The sequence below is a fragment of the Neofelis nebulosa genome, chromosome 6 (genome assembly GCF_028018385.1).
Source record: "Neofelis nebulosa isolate mNeoNeb1 chromosome 6, mNeoNeb1.pri, whole genome shotgun sequence".
Classification (NCBI taxonomy): Eukaryota; Metazoa; Chordata; class Mammalia; order Carnivora; family Felidae; genus Neofelis; species Neofelis nebulosa.
Window position 1 is genome coordinate 48,079,597 of NC_080787.1, and position 16,661 is coordinate 48,096,257.

General features: G+C 39.1%; 1 protein-coding gene across 1 annotated transcript in view; it reads left to right on the forward strand.

Moving 5' to 3' along the window:
- Positions 1–16,661, forward strand: part of MEP1A (meprin A subunit alpha) — a 63,554-nt gene that overhangs the window by 22,648 nt on the left and 24,245 nt on the right. The window contains exons 5-7 of the mRNA XM_058736147.1: positions 3,841–3,955; positions 8,241–8,281; positions 9,250–9,325. Coding sequence (XP_058592130.1) covers positions 3,841–3,955; positions 8,241–8,281; positions 9,250–9,325 — 232 coding nt within the window. The remainder of the gene's footprint in view (positions 1–3,840; positions 3,956–8,240; positions 8,282–9,249; positions 9,326–16,661) is intronic.

A 16,661-nucleotide genomic window follows, 5' to 3' on the forward strand; every position in this document is an offset into this window, starting at 1 on the left:
CTTCCCTGGCCCCATCTGCCACTGGCTTTTCTCTTCCAATCGTCACAGCACTTTCTCAATCGGGTCAGTTTATGAAACATCCTCCCTGGGATCAAAGCAAACCGCTGCACCCAATAGCTTCAGAGAAAATCCCATCTTACTGTATTTCATCCCACACGATTACAAAGTGCCTACTGTGCGCTAGACACCGGAGCAGGTACGGAAAGTAAAATGTGACCCTTGCCCCGTGGAGCGCCTGATCTAGCTTTGAACTGCAAAGCCATAAACTCTTTAAACCTGGGACTTAAGACTCCAGCCTTGCTCACTTGACACTCCGGGACATGAAGTGCCTAGGACTGCAAACAGCTGGTAACTGATTAACGTCCGCAGTCAAGATCATGAAAAGAAAGTCGTTAGAGACAGGTTGTGTCTGCCGAAGACCTATGATCCCATCAGTGGATGTTCGGCTGAGCAAGGAGTGTGCTGGGCTTTCGTGTTCTTACGGCCTGTCTTTTGCCAGAAGGCAGTGTGTACGGTGGGAAAGAGCTCTAGCTCACTGAGCTCTTCCTAGGTTTCCATAGGTTATCTTTCAATCCTTACACTAGCTTCATTAACTAGGCACTGCTGTCCATTTCACACACGGAAAGCAGGTGCTCAAAATGGCACAGCTAGTCAACGGCAGAAGTGGGATTTGAGTTCCTGTCCATCCGATTCCCAGAGCCGTTGTTAGAGTATATCGTTTAGATAAGGATAAGAAGGAAGGGAACAATAAATGCACATCGGGAAGCAGGGAAAGGTGGGGAGAATTCAACAGCCCCGCAACTGCCTGTTTGAAAAGCTAACAGGAGAGATTTTAGCAGGAGGGGGACCAAGGCAAGAGTGTTGCCCTTTTCTTTAGAAAACAAATAGCAAAGTCCTAAACCCCTGCTTCCTGGCTTCGGAACGAACAAATATTCATTCTTTTAATTGCTTCAAAATTTGAGAAAAATTAAACCATACATTTAAGAAATTAAAGCCTCCTGTGTTTTCCTCTCTTATACTCAGAGCCAATTATTCTCACAAAGTTTATGTTTCTCATGAAGTCTCCTGTTTATCTAGTCCCTCCCCACCCCCCTTTTTTAATCATCAAGATTGTATTTGCTGACCTAAGCCATCTTTAGCCGTTGGGCAAGTTTGGGTCCTTTTTGAGAACACTGGTGGCTTCCCGTGGTTCGAAGAGTGTGGGCAATGGCTCTCTACCCGCCCTTATGACCTCACACTCGATGGCTGCAGTGACAAGGAAGTCCGTCGCAGATCTCTGCCCATCCAAGGCTGACTCCGGGCTGTCATGCCTCCTGTTTTATTGCGCCGGAAGCCCACTTTCTGCCTGAGGAAATGCTTTTCTGACAGGAAGTGCTCTTCTGACCACAGGACTGGCCTGCCTGCCCACAAAGTAGGTCTGAGATGGAGACAGGCAGGCCCTGGACCTTGAAGATTGCTGATATCAGAGACTCTCATACCTCCTGCATGCAAGAGTCAGAGGGCATGTAAATATATGCAGTCCTGTGCTGGGGCAGGTACAGCTCATACTGCACACCTCTTCCCCACACTGCATTCGGTGGCATAGTGTTGGTAGCTTGAAATGAACCATGGTAGGGATATTTACAGCCAGGAAATCAACAAACGCTACACATAAAAGCTTGTTCCCTCTGAGATCTGGTTGTTGAACATTTATCCGTGCATGACTGATACTTTCTTTCTCCCAGTATAAATACATTTTTCCAGTTCTTTACTATTACAAAAAAAAAAACAAAAAAAACAAAAAAAAAACAACCCACAATGATATGGTACTTCGTTATATGGTAGTTTGTATACACGTCTGTGAATCTCTATTTAGAGTATATAACTGGAAGTGGAGTTTTTAGCTTGTAAACTATGCACCTTTCAACTTACTAGATAGCATCGATTGCTGGTCTGCCAGCAATGTGTAAGATTTCCTATTTCCTCACTTTCTTGCTGACATTTGGTATGGCCAGCCTTCTTCATTTATGCCAATCTGAGCTTGAGGTAGCATCCATTGTTATTTAAACTGATATTTTTCGGGGCACCTGGGTGGCTCAGTCAGTTAAGCTGCCGTCTTCCGCTCGGGTCACATTTCACGGTCTGTGAGTTCGAGCCCCGCGTTGGGCATCTGTGCTGATGGCTCAGAGCCTGGAGCCTTCTTCCGATTCTGTGTCTCCCTCTCTCTCTGCCCCTCCCCGTTCATGCTCTGTCTCTCTCTGTCTCAAAAATAAATAAACATTAAAAAAAAAAAACTGATATTTTTCTGATTACTTGTGAGGTTGAAAATCTTTTTACATGTTTATTGCACATTTGGGAGGTTTGTGGTGAATTTTGTGTTCATACTTTGCCCGTGTTTCTCTCGGATCATCTCTCTCTTTTATTTCAAATTTATTTGTAGGTATTCCTTTATATACCCCGGATAACTTACTCTCACTCAATTATATGCAGTATCAATGTCTTCTTCCATCTGTGGCTGATCTTTTAACTATACTGTTGTGTCTTTTGTCACAAAAATTTTAAATCCTGATATAGTCAAACTTACTATGCTTTATATGTTTTTTTTTTTTACTGTTAAGCAATATTTTCTGATCTCAAGGTTAAAAGCATTTTTTCCTATATTTTTTCAAAGTTTAGATTTTTGTATATACATCTTTAATCTATTCAGTTTGTGTGTGTGTGTGTGTGTATGTGTGTGTATGAATGGTGTATGAATTTAATTTTTTCCTCATATGGAAATGCGGTTGTCCCCACATTACTATTGAAAGACTAAAGTTTCCCTATGGACTTTTTGGCTCCTGTCATGTGAAATTCCCATATAGTCTTGCATCTGTTTTGATAGTCTATTCCATTCTGTAGACTAATTTTTCTGTCTTTTTTGGCAATAACCCACTCTCTACTATAACTTCAAAAAATTCTTGATATTCCATTAGGGCAGTTCTTTCTCCTTGTTCTTTCTTTTCAGTTTTCTGATCTACTTTTGGAAGTTTACTTTTTTCATGTAAATTTCAGAAAGGGTTTGTCAGTTCATCAAGTTTCACAAGAAACTTGGCAAGATTTTTATTGGAAAATCATTTGTAGACAAATATCAAAATAATGACCATCTTTATTACATGAAGTCTTCCCATTCATGAATATTTTATAGATATAAATGTGTGTGTGTGTGTGTGTGTGTGTATGAATAGATCTATGTCCTCTGATAATTGCTCAAAACATTTCCATAAAATTTTAATTATTTTTATTGGATTTAAGTACTTTATAGATATTTTATAGATTGTTTTGATTTATACTGTGGAATGGGTTTTTTTATCTGTTATATTACATGAACAGTTTTTGCTGCTATATAGGAATGTTATTGCTCGTGTATAGAAATGTTACAGGTTTTTATATATTCATCTCAATATTATCCTTCTCAAACCTTTCCCTGGTCTGGGGAGCTGGAGATTTTATGTTAAACTTGGTATCTGTTCTTAAAAGGATCAATGACATTTCCTCTGGCTACTTTTTTTTAATGCCACAGTACATATGTGAGGGTCAAAGTTTGTAAAATGACGGCCAGGGCAAGGTCCGAAAAGTATTTATCACAAGGTGTATTTGCTAAATGTGTTCACTTGCAACAATGATTTGGATTAGATCCACTTGTGTTCTGTCTTTCATCTTGTTTTGTGCCCACATAGCAGCTGTATCTGTAAGTAGAGTTCTTCGGTTATGAGTGTTCAGAAATATTAATTCTGGTATATGTTATCCATTTTCTGTATATTTCTTTCTTCCAGATTAAACATCTCTCCAAAGGAAATGGTAAGAATCAACTGAAATGCATAGAGAGTGTTTCTGAACTTTCTTTTGTTCAGCAAGATTAATAAGAATTTTTCCCTACTTTTAACAGTGCATGATGAAGATTTTGATGAACAGAGGGATATTTCAGAAATCAATTTTGGTGGGTATAATTTCTGCATTATTAATGCCTTGAAATAATTTTAAATCTTATGATACAATTGTTGAACAGCTCTTATCTCCATGATAGAGTATTGGGTAACTTTAGGGGAGAAATGTCTATTGGTGTTTCATTGGAATTTGCTACATTTCTGAAAAATGGAAATGAGAGACCACATTTTCTAGAGAAACTAGTGAGTGCTCCATGGATTTAGAAACATATAACATGATTTTTGTTTACAAAAATTTCAGTGTTCCTGTCTTTATTTTGAAAAAAGGAAAGAAAAGTAGATGATTATTCTGCTTGTTATATATATATATATATATATAACATATATATATATAACATATATATATATAACATATATATATAACATATATATAACATATATATATAACATATATATATATATATATATATATATATATATATATATATTTGTATGTACATGTAATATATGCCTAGGGCTATATTTAGTGGGGGGGGGAACCCAGCCCCTCTACTGGTGTGTCATATTCATTAACCCCTGTTTGCTTAGGATCTAGAGAAGAGTGTAAAGGTATTCCATTTCAACATCTTGGCTACAAACATTTTTATTGAAGGACTCCAGCAATCTGGTCCGTTACCAAGAGGAGAGAGAAGCTTTTCTCTCTCTTGTTCTGTTTCTAAAATGAAGGAGAAGCCCTTTACATTCTGGGTATGTTTGGTTAGGATTGGTGGGAAACAGATATTCACAATCCTAAATACCTTATCAAGAGCTTTCCTATCCGATTGCCAAATCCTGTAATAGAGTAAGCGCTAATTTTCATTTTGCAAGAAGGGACAGGAAGCTCCTTGTGGTGGAGGTGATCCGCCCAGATCACAGATGGCAATGATGGGGCTCACCTCCAGTTCTTCTAACTCAACCCAGTGCTATTTGCAGACTACAAAACTGGAAAAACCCAGAGCTAAAGGTCGAATTTCCGTGGCTTTGTCCCATTTACAGGAAAGGGAGGCTAGTTGACATATAATTGGAAAAGCTTGAAATAGTTTTAAAGAAATAGTTTGGTAAGGTAAATGGGTGAACGGGTCCCAAGACTTCAGAGCCAGGCATGAAATCATCTCTCTTTAGTCAGGCGATCAAGGTGTATGTACCTGAGAGGATCGGCTGTATTTTAAAACAGGGCTGGCACTAGAGTTACAGTTTTTTCCTTATCACATCCTTATTTTTCTAGACAAGATCATTCTTCTATCTTAGAGCCATTGTTTTCATCTCCACCACCCGCTCTGAGCTGTGTGACTCCAATGAAGAAATTTTACCATGTGGGTTTTTTCTCTCTTTAGGTCATTCCAACCAAGCTGCTAGGATTGTTAGGGTTAGCTACATAGCCGGATTCTACATCAGAAAAACTGTTCGGGAGAAACCACACACCGGAAATTGTTACCTTTTTACCTATCTGGTCTCCATGCCTCACAATTTAACCTTTCTTTCCCAAGATTTGCTTTTTTTCAGACTTTTCATTTCACTTAAAGAAATTCCCCCCGTCTGGATCAGTAGGCTCAGATCCTCAGAGCTGCCCCAACTCTTATCTGTCTCCCAACATGCACACCATCTATCAGCAAATGTTATTAGATCTACCATCAAATTATATCACGAGTTGTGGCTTTTGAGCACTTTCCCTTTTCCTGTCTTGGTCTAAGGCATCTGGGTCAGGCCAGGTTCTTGCGGTGGCCTCACAACTGTTCTTGCCTTCCTGCCCTCACCCTGCACAAGGCTCTTCCTGCCAAAGTAGACAGAGCTCTCCTTCTGATATGATTCAGGCCATGTCACTTCTCTTATCCAATCTTCCAATCTTCCAACACTGACCAGTGCTGGTTGACATCTTGTCCAACACAGAATAAAGCCCCTGGAACCTTGATTCCCCAAATGTGTTCTTCAGGTCAGTATCACTTGAACCACGTAAGAGCTTTCCTAGAAATGCGGCATCTGGGGTCTCCCCCCCACCTCCCTTTTTACAGACCCCAGCTGATTCCCTGCACATTAGAGTTTGAGAAGAGCTGAACTTAGCCAGCCGTCTGATCTCTCTTTTTTTTTTTTTTTCTACTTTTTTCCCTTAATTACTTGGATTTTCCAGCCACCCTGACCTCATAGCTATTCCTCTACAAAGGTGGTTCTCAGTGTGTGGTCCCCCAGCCAGAAGCATTAGCATCACCAGAGAACTTACTAGAAACGAAAATTGAAAATTCTCGGGCCCTGCCCCAGACTTGCCGACTGAGAAGCCCTGAGGGTAGGCTCCACCAGCTGTGTTTAAGAAGCCCTCAGGGGATTCTCAGGCTAAAGTTTGGAAAGCTGCTCTGAGACATCAAGGCTTTCCTCATTTCTATTTGCTGTTGCCTTTGCCCTCGATACTCTTCCTTTATTCCCCACTCCATCAGATTTCTGCTTAAATGCCACCTTCTCAGGGAGGCCTCCCCTGACCACCCTCTATAAAATGTCAACCCTCCCCTGCCTCAACACTTTCCCCCTGTTGTTCTTTTTTTCTTTTATTGCTCTTTTCACCATCTGCTACTCAAGTTCATTTATTTGTGTGTCTCTTCTCCCTCCCCAGTCAAGAATATCACCTCCTTGAGGGCTTTGTTTTATTCCATTACATCGCCAGCAGGTAGAACAAAGTCTGGGACATATTAGGCGCTTAATAAATATATGCTGCACGAGCAACTTGGGTAGTGGATCTCCTGAGGCTTCTTTTTAAGGGATGTGTGCTTCTTTGAGAATTCCTCCCCCCAACTGCTCTACTCTCTCACACCTCCATGACCTCATCTATGCTGACCAGCCTGGGCGCCAAGGTCTGAATGGGTTTGTTCATATCACTCTGGAAGAGTCCAGCTCTCACCTGCATCCCTAATCCAAACCAGGTGTCAGGAAATGTATGCTTTTGTTCATGACATGCCTAAGGCAGAGAGGGGATAGATCAGCACATACTACCCCTATCAAAAAGGCAATTCTACGCCGATGAGGCAGTCGTGTCATTGCTATTTGTTTTTGTTTAATTGTGCTGTGATTGTATACGTAGGTTAGGCTTATGGAGGTTAGGAAATGTGTGCATGGAGGGGCACCTGGGTGGCTCAGTTGGTTGAGTGTCTGACTCTTGACTTCAGCTCAGGTCGCGATCTTGCAGGTCATGGGTTCAAGCCCTGCACTGGTCCCTGTGCTGATGGTGTGGTCCTGCTTGGAATTTTCTCTCTCTCCCTCTCTTTCTGTCCCTCACACACACTCTCTCCCTCAAGATAAATAAATAAACTAAAAAAAAAAAAAAGAGATGTGTGCATGGGGAAAGGGATGATACAAGGGTAGCCTTAGTCATTAGGAAGTGAAACCACAGCTTCTCCTAATACCTACAACCCCAGGGGTGTCCTTTATCATGAATGAGCCATCAGCTTTGTCACATGGGACCTCTGTTACCATGTGAGGCTATGGTGATAATTCTGTAGCTTGGTTTCCCAGCTGTAAATCAGGAACTGTTCTCACAATGATATAATCTACCGACCCTGTTTGAAGTCCTTTGTGTTTTACAGGGGAGGCTGCTTATCAAATGTGAGTGTTATGATAAGAAGAGACATTCTTTTACGTGTTCATAATTTTCCCCACAGGGGTCTTCCCTTTTAAGAATCCTATTTTCAGAAACACAATGAGGCCAGACTCAAAGGATACCATCAGGGAGAAATTTTATCGTGCTAAGCTCCTGATAGATATTTGGAGATACAGTTTGAGTGGATTTATCCATATTTGCCTGGTCTTTATTGCAAGGGCATTATCTTGAATTTGGTTTTGGAGAGTATCATTGTTTATTCATGGGGCAGAGAAAAATCAACCCATTTACCTACAGTCATGAAGAAGGATGGAACAATAGCAGAGAGTGCCCTGAAAAGGAAGTCAGGAGTTCTCAAGCTCCCTCAACTGTTGACCACCTAGTGCCTTACTTCCTGTCTCAAGATTCTCTTGTGCCCTCCTCAAGTATGAGAGATTTGGAGTCAATGATCAAAAAGATGCCTTCTAATTCATTGCTTACTTTTAAGATTCTTGGACCAGGTTTCTTATTCCAAAATGAGACCAAGGATGTGATAAGACATGATATTTATGGGTTGTTTACATTTACTCAATTAGAGGAAATTTTGCCTATTGCAAAGTGACTTTTATCACATGAAGATGAACACTGAAAGATTTACAATGGAAAAGATTAATTTTATTATGAGAAATGCCTTTTAGTAATGCTCACTCAAATATGTATATTTTTAAATCTGCATCTAGCTGAAGGCTTGGACCTCTTTCAAGGGGACATCCTCCTAAGGGTGAGTACCTGTTAAGGACATAATGATGATCCTCAGTACTGGCTGTTTTTTTTTTTTTTTTTTTTTTTCAACGTTTTTTATTTTACTTTTTGGGACAGAGAGAGACATAGCATGAACGGGGGAGGGGCAGAGAGAGAGGGAGACACAGAATCGGAAACAGGCTCCAGGCTCCGAGCCATCAGCCCAGAGCCTGACGCGGGGCTCGAACTCACGGACCGCGAGATCGTGACCTGGCTGAAGTCGGACGCTTAACCGACTGCGCCACCCAGGCGCCCCAGTACTGGCTGTTTTTTATGACTGGGAGCCTCTGCTGTGTCCAGCCCTGGCATGGGCACTGTGGAGGACATGAAAGGATCTAATCTATCATCTGTACCCACAGGGGCTTCAACTGTGGTCGATGATGACAAAAACAGATGAAAAATAAGTAAACAGTACAAAGAGTCTATAATTACCATATTACATGTTCACTTATTTTTCCCAATAAGTGAATGAGAGAAGGAAATGCACCAATATACGTATCTATTTTTGAGAGACAGAGACAGAACACAAGCAGGGGAGGGGCAGAGAGAGAGAAAGAGACAGAGAATCCGAAGCAGGTTCAGGCTCTGAGCTGTCAGTACAGAGCCCAACACGGGGCTTGAACTCACAAGCCGTGAGATCATGACCTGAGCCAAAGTTGTATGCTTAACCGACTGAGCCACCCAGGTGCCCCAATGCACCAATATGCTTAAAGTGACTATCTCAACTTTTAGAAATTGTAGGTCTTTTAAATTTTGTCCTTAATAATTTCTCTGAAGTTTCCAAATTGTCTGTAATGAACTTCAATCACTTTGGTCATCAGAAGACAAATGTGATTAAGTTGTTTGAATTGTATGACAGGTTGTTTGTGGTGTGAAAATTTAGTGAAAGAGGAGGCCAGCGGGGTCTCAAGGATTGCCTTCCTGGTCATCTTTGCCTTGTTTCCACAGAACTCCAGAAATGGCCTGAGAGACCCTAACACCAGATGGAAGTTCCCCATCCCTTACATTCTGGCTGACAATTTGGGTAATCTTAATTGTTTTAATTAGACACTTTGGGTTTTACTCTTCTCCCTCCCCACTCCTCCTGTTCATCAGCTTCAGATTGGGAGTAACACCATTGCATATGAGGGGTCCCAAGTCCTGATGGTTCTTTATCCCATGGAATGGAATGTATAACTTTATACTGACACCAGGGCAGCTTAACTGGTTGGAGATACAAGAGGTAATTTTAAAAATTACAGAATATCAAATAACAATTTAAAAATGTATAACACATCACATGTTAATAAAACCAAGGGCACCATAAAGAACAAAAATACAATGAAATATAATTTGGCTTCACCACGGTGAAAAACTTACACTTTATTTTTTTTTAATTTACTTCTTTTATGTTCGTGTCAGTATTTTCTTTTTCTTTCTTTTTTTTTGTTTAAATATGAAATTTATTGTCAAATTGGTTTCCATACAACACCCGGTGCTCATCCTAACAGGTGCCCTCCTCAATACCCATCACCTACCCTCCCCTCCCTCCCACCTCCCATCAACCCTCAGTTTGTTCTCAGTTTTTAAGAGTCTCTTATGGTTTGACTCCCTCTCTCTCTAACCTCTTTTTTTTTCCTCCTTCCCCTCCCCCATGGTCTTCTGTTAAGTTTCTCAGGATCCACATAAGAGTGAAAACATATGGTGACTGTCTTTCTCTGTATGACTTATTTCACTTAGCATAACACTCTCCAGTTCCATCCACGTTGCTACAAAAGGCCAGATTTCATTCTTTCTCATTGTCAAGTAGTACTCCATTGTGTATATAAACCACAACTTCTTTATCCATTCATCAGTTGATGGACATTTAGGCTCTTTCCATAATTTGGCTATTGTTGAGAGTGCTGCTATAAACATTGGGGTACAAGTGCCCCTATGCATCAGTACTCCTGTATCCCTTGGGTAAATTCCTAGCAGTGCTACTGCTGGGTCATAGGGTAGGTCTATTTTTAATTTTTTGAGGAACCTGCACACTGTTTTCCAGAGTGGCTGCACCAGTTTGCATTCCCACCAACAGTGCAAGAGGGTTCCCGTTTCTCTACATCCTCTCCAGCATCTATAGTCTCCTGATTTGTTCATTTTAGCCACTCTGACTGGCGTGAGGTGGTATCTCAGTGTGGTTTTGATTTGTATTTCCCTGATGAGGAGCGACGTTGAGCATCTTTTTGTGTGCCTGTTGGCCATCCGGATGTCTTCTTTAGAGAAGTGTCTATTCATGTTTTCTGCCCATTTCTTCACTGGATTATTTGTTTTTCTGGTGTGGAGTTTGATGAGCTCTTTATAGATTTTGGATACTAGTTCTTTGTCTGATATGTCATTTGCAAATATCTTTTCCCATTCTGTCGGTTGCCTTTTAGTTTTGTTGATTGTTTCCTTTGCAGAAGCTTTTTATCTTCATGAGGTTTGCCTTTGGGGATGTGTCAAGTAAGAAATTGCTTCAGCTGAGGTCAGAGAGGTTTTTTCCTGCTTTCTCCTCTAGGGTTTTAATGGTTCGCTGTGTCACATTCAGGTCCTTCATCCATTTTGAGTTTATTTTTGTGAATGGTGTAAGAAAATGGTCTAATTTCATTTTTCTGCATGTTGCTGTCCAGTTCTCCCAGCACCATTTGTTAAAGAGACTGTCTTTTTTCCATTGGATATTCTTTCCTGCTTTGTCAAAGATTGGTTGGCCATACATTTGTGGGTCTAGTTCTGGGGTTTCTATTCTACTCCATTGGTCTATGTGTCTGTTTTTGTGCCAATACCATGCTGTCTTGATGATTACAGCTTTGTAGTAGAGGCTAAAGTCTGGGATTGTGATGCTTCCCGCTTTAGTCTTCTTCTTCAATATTACTTTGGCTATTCACGGTCTTTTGTGGTTCCATACCAATTTTAGGATTGCTTGTTCTAGCTTCGAGAAGAATGCTGGTGCAATTTTGATTGGGATTGCATTGAATGTATAGATTGCTTTGGGTAGTATTGACATTTTAACAATATTTATTCTTGCAATCCATGAGCATGGAATGTTTTTCCATTTCTTTGTATCGTCTTCAATTTCCTTCATAAGGTTTCTATAGTTTTCAGCATACAGATCTTTTACATCTTTGGTTAGGTTTATTCCTAGGTATTTTATGCTTCTTGGTGCAATTGTGAATGGGATCAGTTTTTTTTATTTGTCTTTCTGTTGCTTCATTATTAGTGTATAAGAATGCAACTGATTTCTGTACATTAATTTTGTATCCTGTGACTTTGCTGAATTCATGTATCAGTTCTAGCAGACTTTTCATGGAGTCTATCGGGTCTTCCATGGGTAGTATCATGTCATTTGCAAAAAGTGAAAGCTTGACTTCATCTTTGCCAATTTCGATGCCTTTGATTGATTTCATTTTGTTTTCTGATTGCTGATGCTAGAACTTCCAACACTATGTTAAACAACAGCGGTGAGAGTGGACATCCCTGTCGTGTTCCTGATCTCAGGAGGAAAGCTCTCAGTTTTTCCCCATTGAGGATGATATCAGCTGTGGGCTTTTCATAAATGGCTTTTATGATATTTAAGTATGTTCCTTCTATCCCGACTTTCGCAAGGGTTTTTATTAAGAAAGAATGCTGAATTTTGTCAAATGCTTTTTCTGCATCTATTGACAGGATCATATGGTTCTTATCTTTTCTTTTATTAATGTGATGTATCACGTTGATTGATTTGCAAATGTTGAACCAGCCCTACAGCCCAGGAATGAATCCCACTTGATCATGGTGAATAATTCTTTTTATATGCTGTTGAATTCGATTTGCTAGTATCTTGTTGAGAATTTTTGCATCCGTATTCATCAGGGATATTGGCCTGTAGTTCTCTTTTTTTTTTGATACAAGAGGTAATTTAAAAAAATTACAGAATATCCAATAACAATTTTAAAAATGCACAACACATTATCATGTTAATAAAACCAAGAGCACCATAAAGAACAAAAATACAATAAAATATAATTTGGCTTCACCACAGTGAAAAATTTACACTTTAAATAATAATAGAATTTAAATAATACAATTTAAATAATAATAGAATCTAAATATATTGTCAGCATACTGATGTCTTCCCCTGTTGTTGCAAAACAAACACTCCATCCTTTTGAGAAATAGAAAAGTCTGTATTTCACATTCTCAGAGCCCTTCCTCCTCAGAAGTAATGATTTCAATTCTTTTCTCTCTTAAGATAAAGGACTGGATAAGTTATAGTTCGCTCATTGTTAGAAATAACACTTGGAAATAAGTAAATATTTGAAGCCACGTGTGGACACTGCCTGACCTCAAGCAGGTAACTGACAGCTGAACAGCCACGATGATGCAATGCCTGTGAGGCCCATCTCATGGATAGGGGAAGGTCAGAGGAGAGGGGAGGCTGGGACAGGCTTGCTCTATCTTAGTGGGCTGCCAGGCTACTCCCACTCTCAGGAGACATAGCTTATGTTTCAATATTTTCCACCACTGTTATTAGTGCTGATCCCTTTTCTGGAGAAGAGCTAGATATAAACAAATGCTGTTGTCCTCAGTTATTTATTTATTTATTTATTTATTTATTTATGGAAATTTGAGTTCTTATTCCCCCAGTGTTTGCCAGCACGTTTGCAAATTTATGGAGCACCCATATTTATTGATATGTGATTGAAGAAACATCAGCTTTTGAGAGGGGTATTTTCCCCATTACACTTTTTCTTCCTGTCTGTCGCACCTGCTCTGTCCCCCTTCCATCAAGACATGGACATGATTTTTGAATCACTATTATGTGCTGGCCGCTGTGCCTTCACCTAATATTGTATTTAAGCTTCGCCATGCCTCGGTGAGGCAAAAGTCAGTGCCTCACAGACTTTAATGTGCGTAAGGCCCCCCTGAGGATCTTGTGAAATTGCAGAGTGGGTCAGGGGTGAGGTCTGAGATGCTGCGCAGTCCCCCAGCTGATGCTAATGTTTTTGGTCTGCCGGCCACAGCTTGAGTAGCAAGGTCTCTTTAGCAGTAATGTAGGTAACAGATTAAAAGAGCAAGCTGGAAGACAGATGGCCTGAAATAAGGTAGCAGCAGTAAAGATAACAACAGTGGTTCTTAAGTAGTATCACAGGAGAATCACCTTTAGGGTTAAAAAAAGTTCAGATGCCTGGGCCCAAACCGTTGGAAAAAGCCAACTTACTAGAGTTTCATTTTCGTTTATAATTCTTTTATCAAAGTTAAATTTACATGCACTGAAATTCACAAATCAGTGTAAAAGTCAGTGGCTTTTGATAAATGCATAAACTTACGGAACCCATGCTCCCATCACTCCAGAAATTTCCTGTGTGCATTTCCGGCCAATCTCTACCCCACGCTCCAAAAGACACGACCATTCTTTACCTTATACATTAGTTTTACTAATGTATACTGATTTACCGATTTACTAATGTATCCTGGTTTACCGATAATTGGAATCACACAGTATGTACTATTTTGTATCCAGCTTCTTTTGCTCGACATGTTTTTGAAGATTTTCCATATTGTTGCGGACCAGTACTTAATTCTTGTTTTACTACTCAGAAATATTCCTCAGTATTATGGCAGCTGTTTATTCCTTTTTCAGTTGATGGACATTGGGTTGTTTCACATTTGTGAAAGTCTTGTGTACAAGACTCTGATCATTGTGTACAAGTCTTTGTGGAAATGTATTCTTTAATTTATCTTGGGCCAATGTCTACAAACAGAGTTGCTTGATCATATGGCAAATATATGTTTAACTTCAATAAAAATGCCAAGCAGGTTTCCGAAGTGGCTGTACCATTTTTCATTCTCACTAACAACGTAGCAGTGTTCCATTTATTCCACATTTTCAGTAACATTGGCAATGTTTACCTTTTTAATTGTAGCCATTCTGGTGGTTGTAAAATGGACTCTCATTGTGATTTTAATTTGCATTTTCCTAATGACCAATGATATTTCCCACATTGTCATGTGCTATTGGCCATTTGTGTATCTTTTTTTATGAAATGTCTGTTCAACTCTTACCATGATTTTTTAAAAAGTTTTATTAGAGTGAATATTTTCTCCCAGTCTATGACTTGCCTTTTTTGTTTGTCTTTTAAGCAGTGTATTGATTTATTAATCTTTTCAAAGAAGCAACTTTTGACTTGTTAATTTTCTCTTGTTTGTCTGCTTTCTATTTTGTTGCTTTTCGCTTTCTTTATTATTTCCTTTCTTCTACTTCCTTCCAGTTTAATTTGCTCTTCTTTTTTTATTTTTATTATTTATTTATTTTTTTAACGTTTTATTTATTTTTGAGACAGGGAGAGACAGAGCATGAACAGGGGAGGGTCAGAGAGAGGGAGACACAGAATCTGAAACAGGTTCCAGGCTCTGAGCTGTCAGCACAGAGCCCGACACGGGGCTCGAACCCACGGACCGTGAGATCATGACCTGAGCCGAAGTCGGAGGCTTAACTGACTGAGCCACCCAAGCGCCCCTGCTCTTCTTTTTTTAAAATGAAGGTGGAAATTTATATCATTGATTTTAAAACTTCATTTTTAGAATATAATATAATGCTATATATAATATGGCATCTAAATCTGTACATTTTATTTGAAACTATGCTTTTACTGTTTTTCACAAATTTTGCTATGGTTGTGTCTTTATTAAAATTTAGTTTAGATATGCTCTAATTTCTGTTGCAATTTTTTTAAATCAATGGGTCGGGGTGCCTGGGTGGCTCAGTCGGTTAAGCGTCCGACTTCGGCTCAGGTCACGATCTTGTGGTCCGTGAGTTCGAGCCCCGCTCGGGCTCTGGGCTGATGGCTCAGAGCCTGGAGCCTGCTTCCGATTCTGTGTCTCCCGCTCTCTCTGACCCTCCCCCGTTCATGCTCTGTCTCTCTCTGTCTCAAAAATAAATAAACTTAAAAAAAAAATTAAAAAAAAATAAATCAATGGGTCAATTAGAAGTGTGCTTTTCAATTTACAAATGTCTGTAGCTCTTCTAGATATTCTATTATTAATTTCTAGTTTAATTTTGTTGAGGTCAGAGAACATACTGTATAAGATTTCAATCTTTTGAAATTTACTGAGACATGTTTTGTGGTCTACCTTTGTAACTATTCCATGTGCACTGGAAAAGAACTTGTATTTGGCTGGTTTGGGGCATGTTATTTTATCAACGTCAAATAGGTCAAGGTGACTGTGTTGTTCAAATACTTATATCTGCATAGAGTTTTGGACTTATTGTTTTATCTGTTACTGAGAGAGAGGTGTTAAACTCTTTGACTATAATTGCGCGTTTGTTTATTTCTTCTTTTTGCACTTACGTGAAACTGCTCTTCTGTGCAAGCACATTGTCATATCATCTTGCTAAATTGACTCTTCTCATTTAGAGAAGTTTCTCTTTATGTCTGGCAATCTTCTCTGTTTTGAAGTCTACTTTGTCTAATTTAAATCTAGCTACACCAACTTTGTAAAACTTACTGTTTGCACTGTGCATCTTGTTCAACTTTTTACTTCCAACCTATCAATGTTTTTATATTTAAAGTGTCTCTTTTTCAGACAGTATATATTTGGGTCTTACTTTTTTCTACAGTCTATCAACCTCTGAATTTTAACTACAGTATTTGGTGTATTTATATTTAATGTAATTATTGATGTAGTTTGATTTAGAACTAACAGTTATTATTTGTCTTTTATTTTTGCTTTTATTTCTTCTTGCCTTCTTTTGGTTAAATCCAAGAATTTAAAATTTCACTTGGGGCCTGTAGTGGCTTTTCAGCTCAATCCCTTTGTATTGTTTTGTGAGACTTTGCAGTAGGGATTACAATTTGTAGACCTAATATGTGACAGTATCCTTAGACTTAATATTGTGCTGTTTTGCATAAAATGTAAGCATTTTAGAACAGTATAATTTCATTTATAACCCTTTCTTTTGTGCTATTGTTGGCTTATACTTTTCAACTGTATACTGTATAAACCTCATAATACAGTGTTATCATTTTTTGCTTTAATCAGTTGTCTTTTAAAGTAATGAATGAAAAAAATTCTCTATATTTACTTTTATACTTGCTATTTCTACTTGCTATTTCTGGCTCTGTTCATTCCTGGAGATCTGGGCTCTTAGCTGGTGTCATCTCTCTTTAGCCTAGTGAACTTTCTTTAGCATTTCTTGTAGAGCAAAACTGTTGGTGGCAAATTCTCTTCTTTCTCCAAAATCACCTCTTTTTTGCCTTCATTTTGAAGGACTTTTTTTTTTTTTTTTTTTTACTGGAAATAGAATGTAAGCTGATAGGTTTTTTCCTTCTTTCTTTAAAGTTGTAATTATTGTCCTTTTCCACATTTTATTATGAAACAAC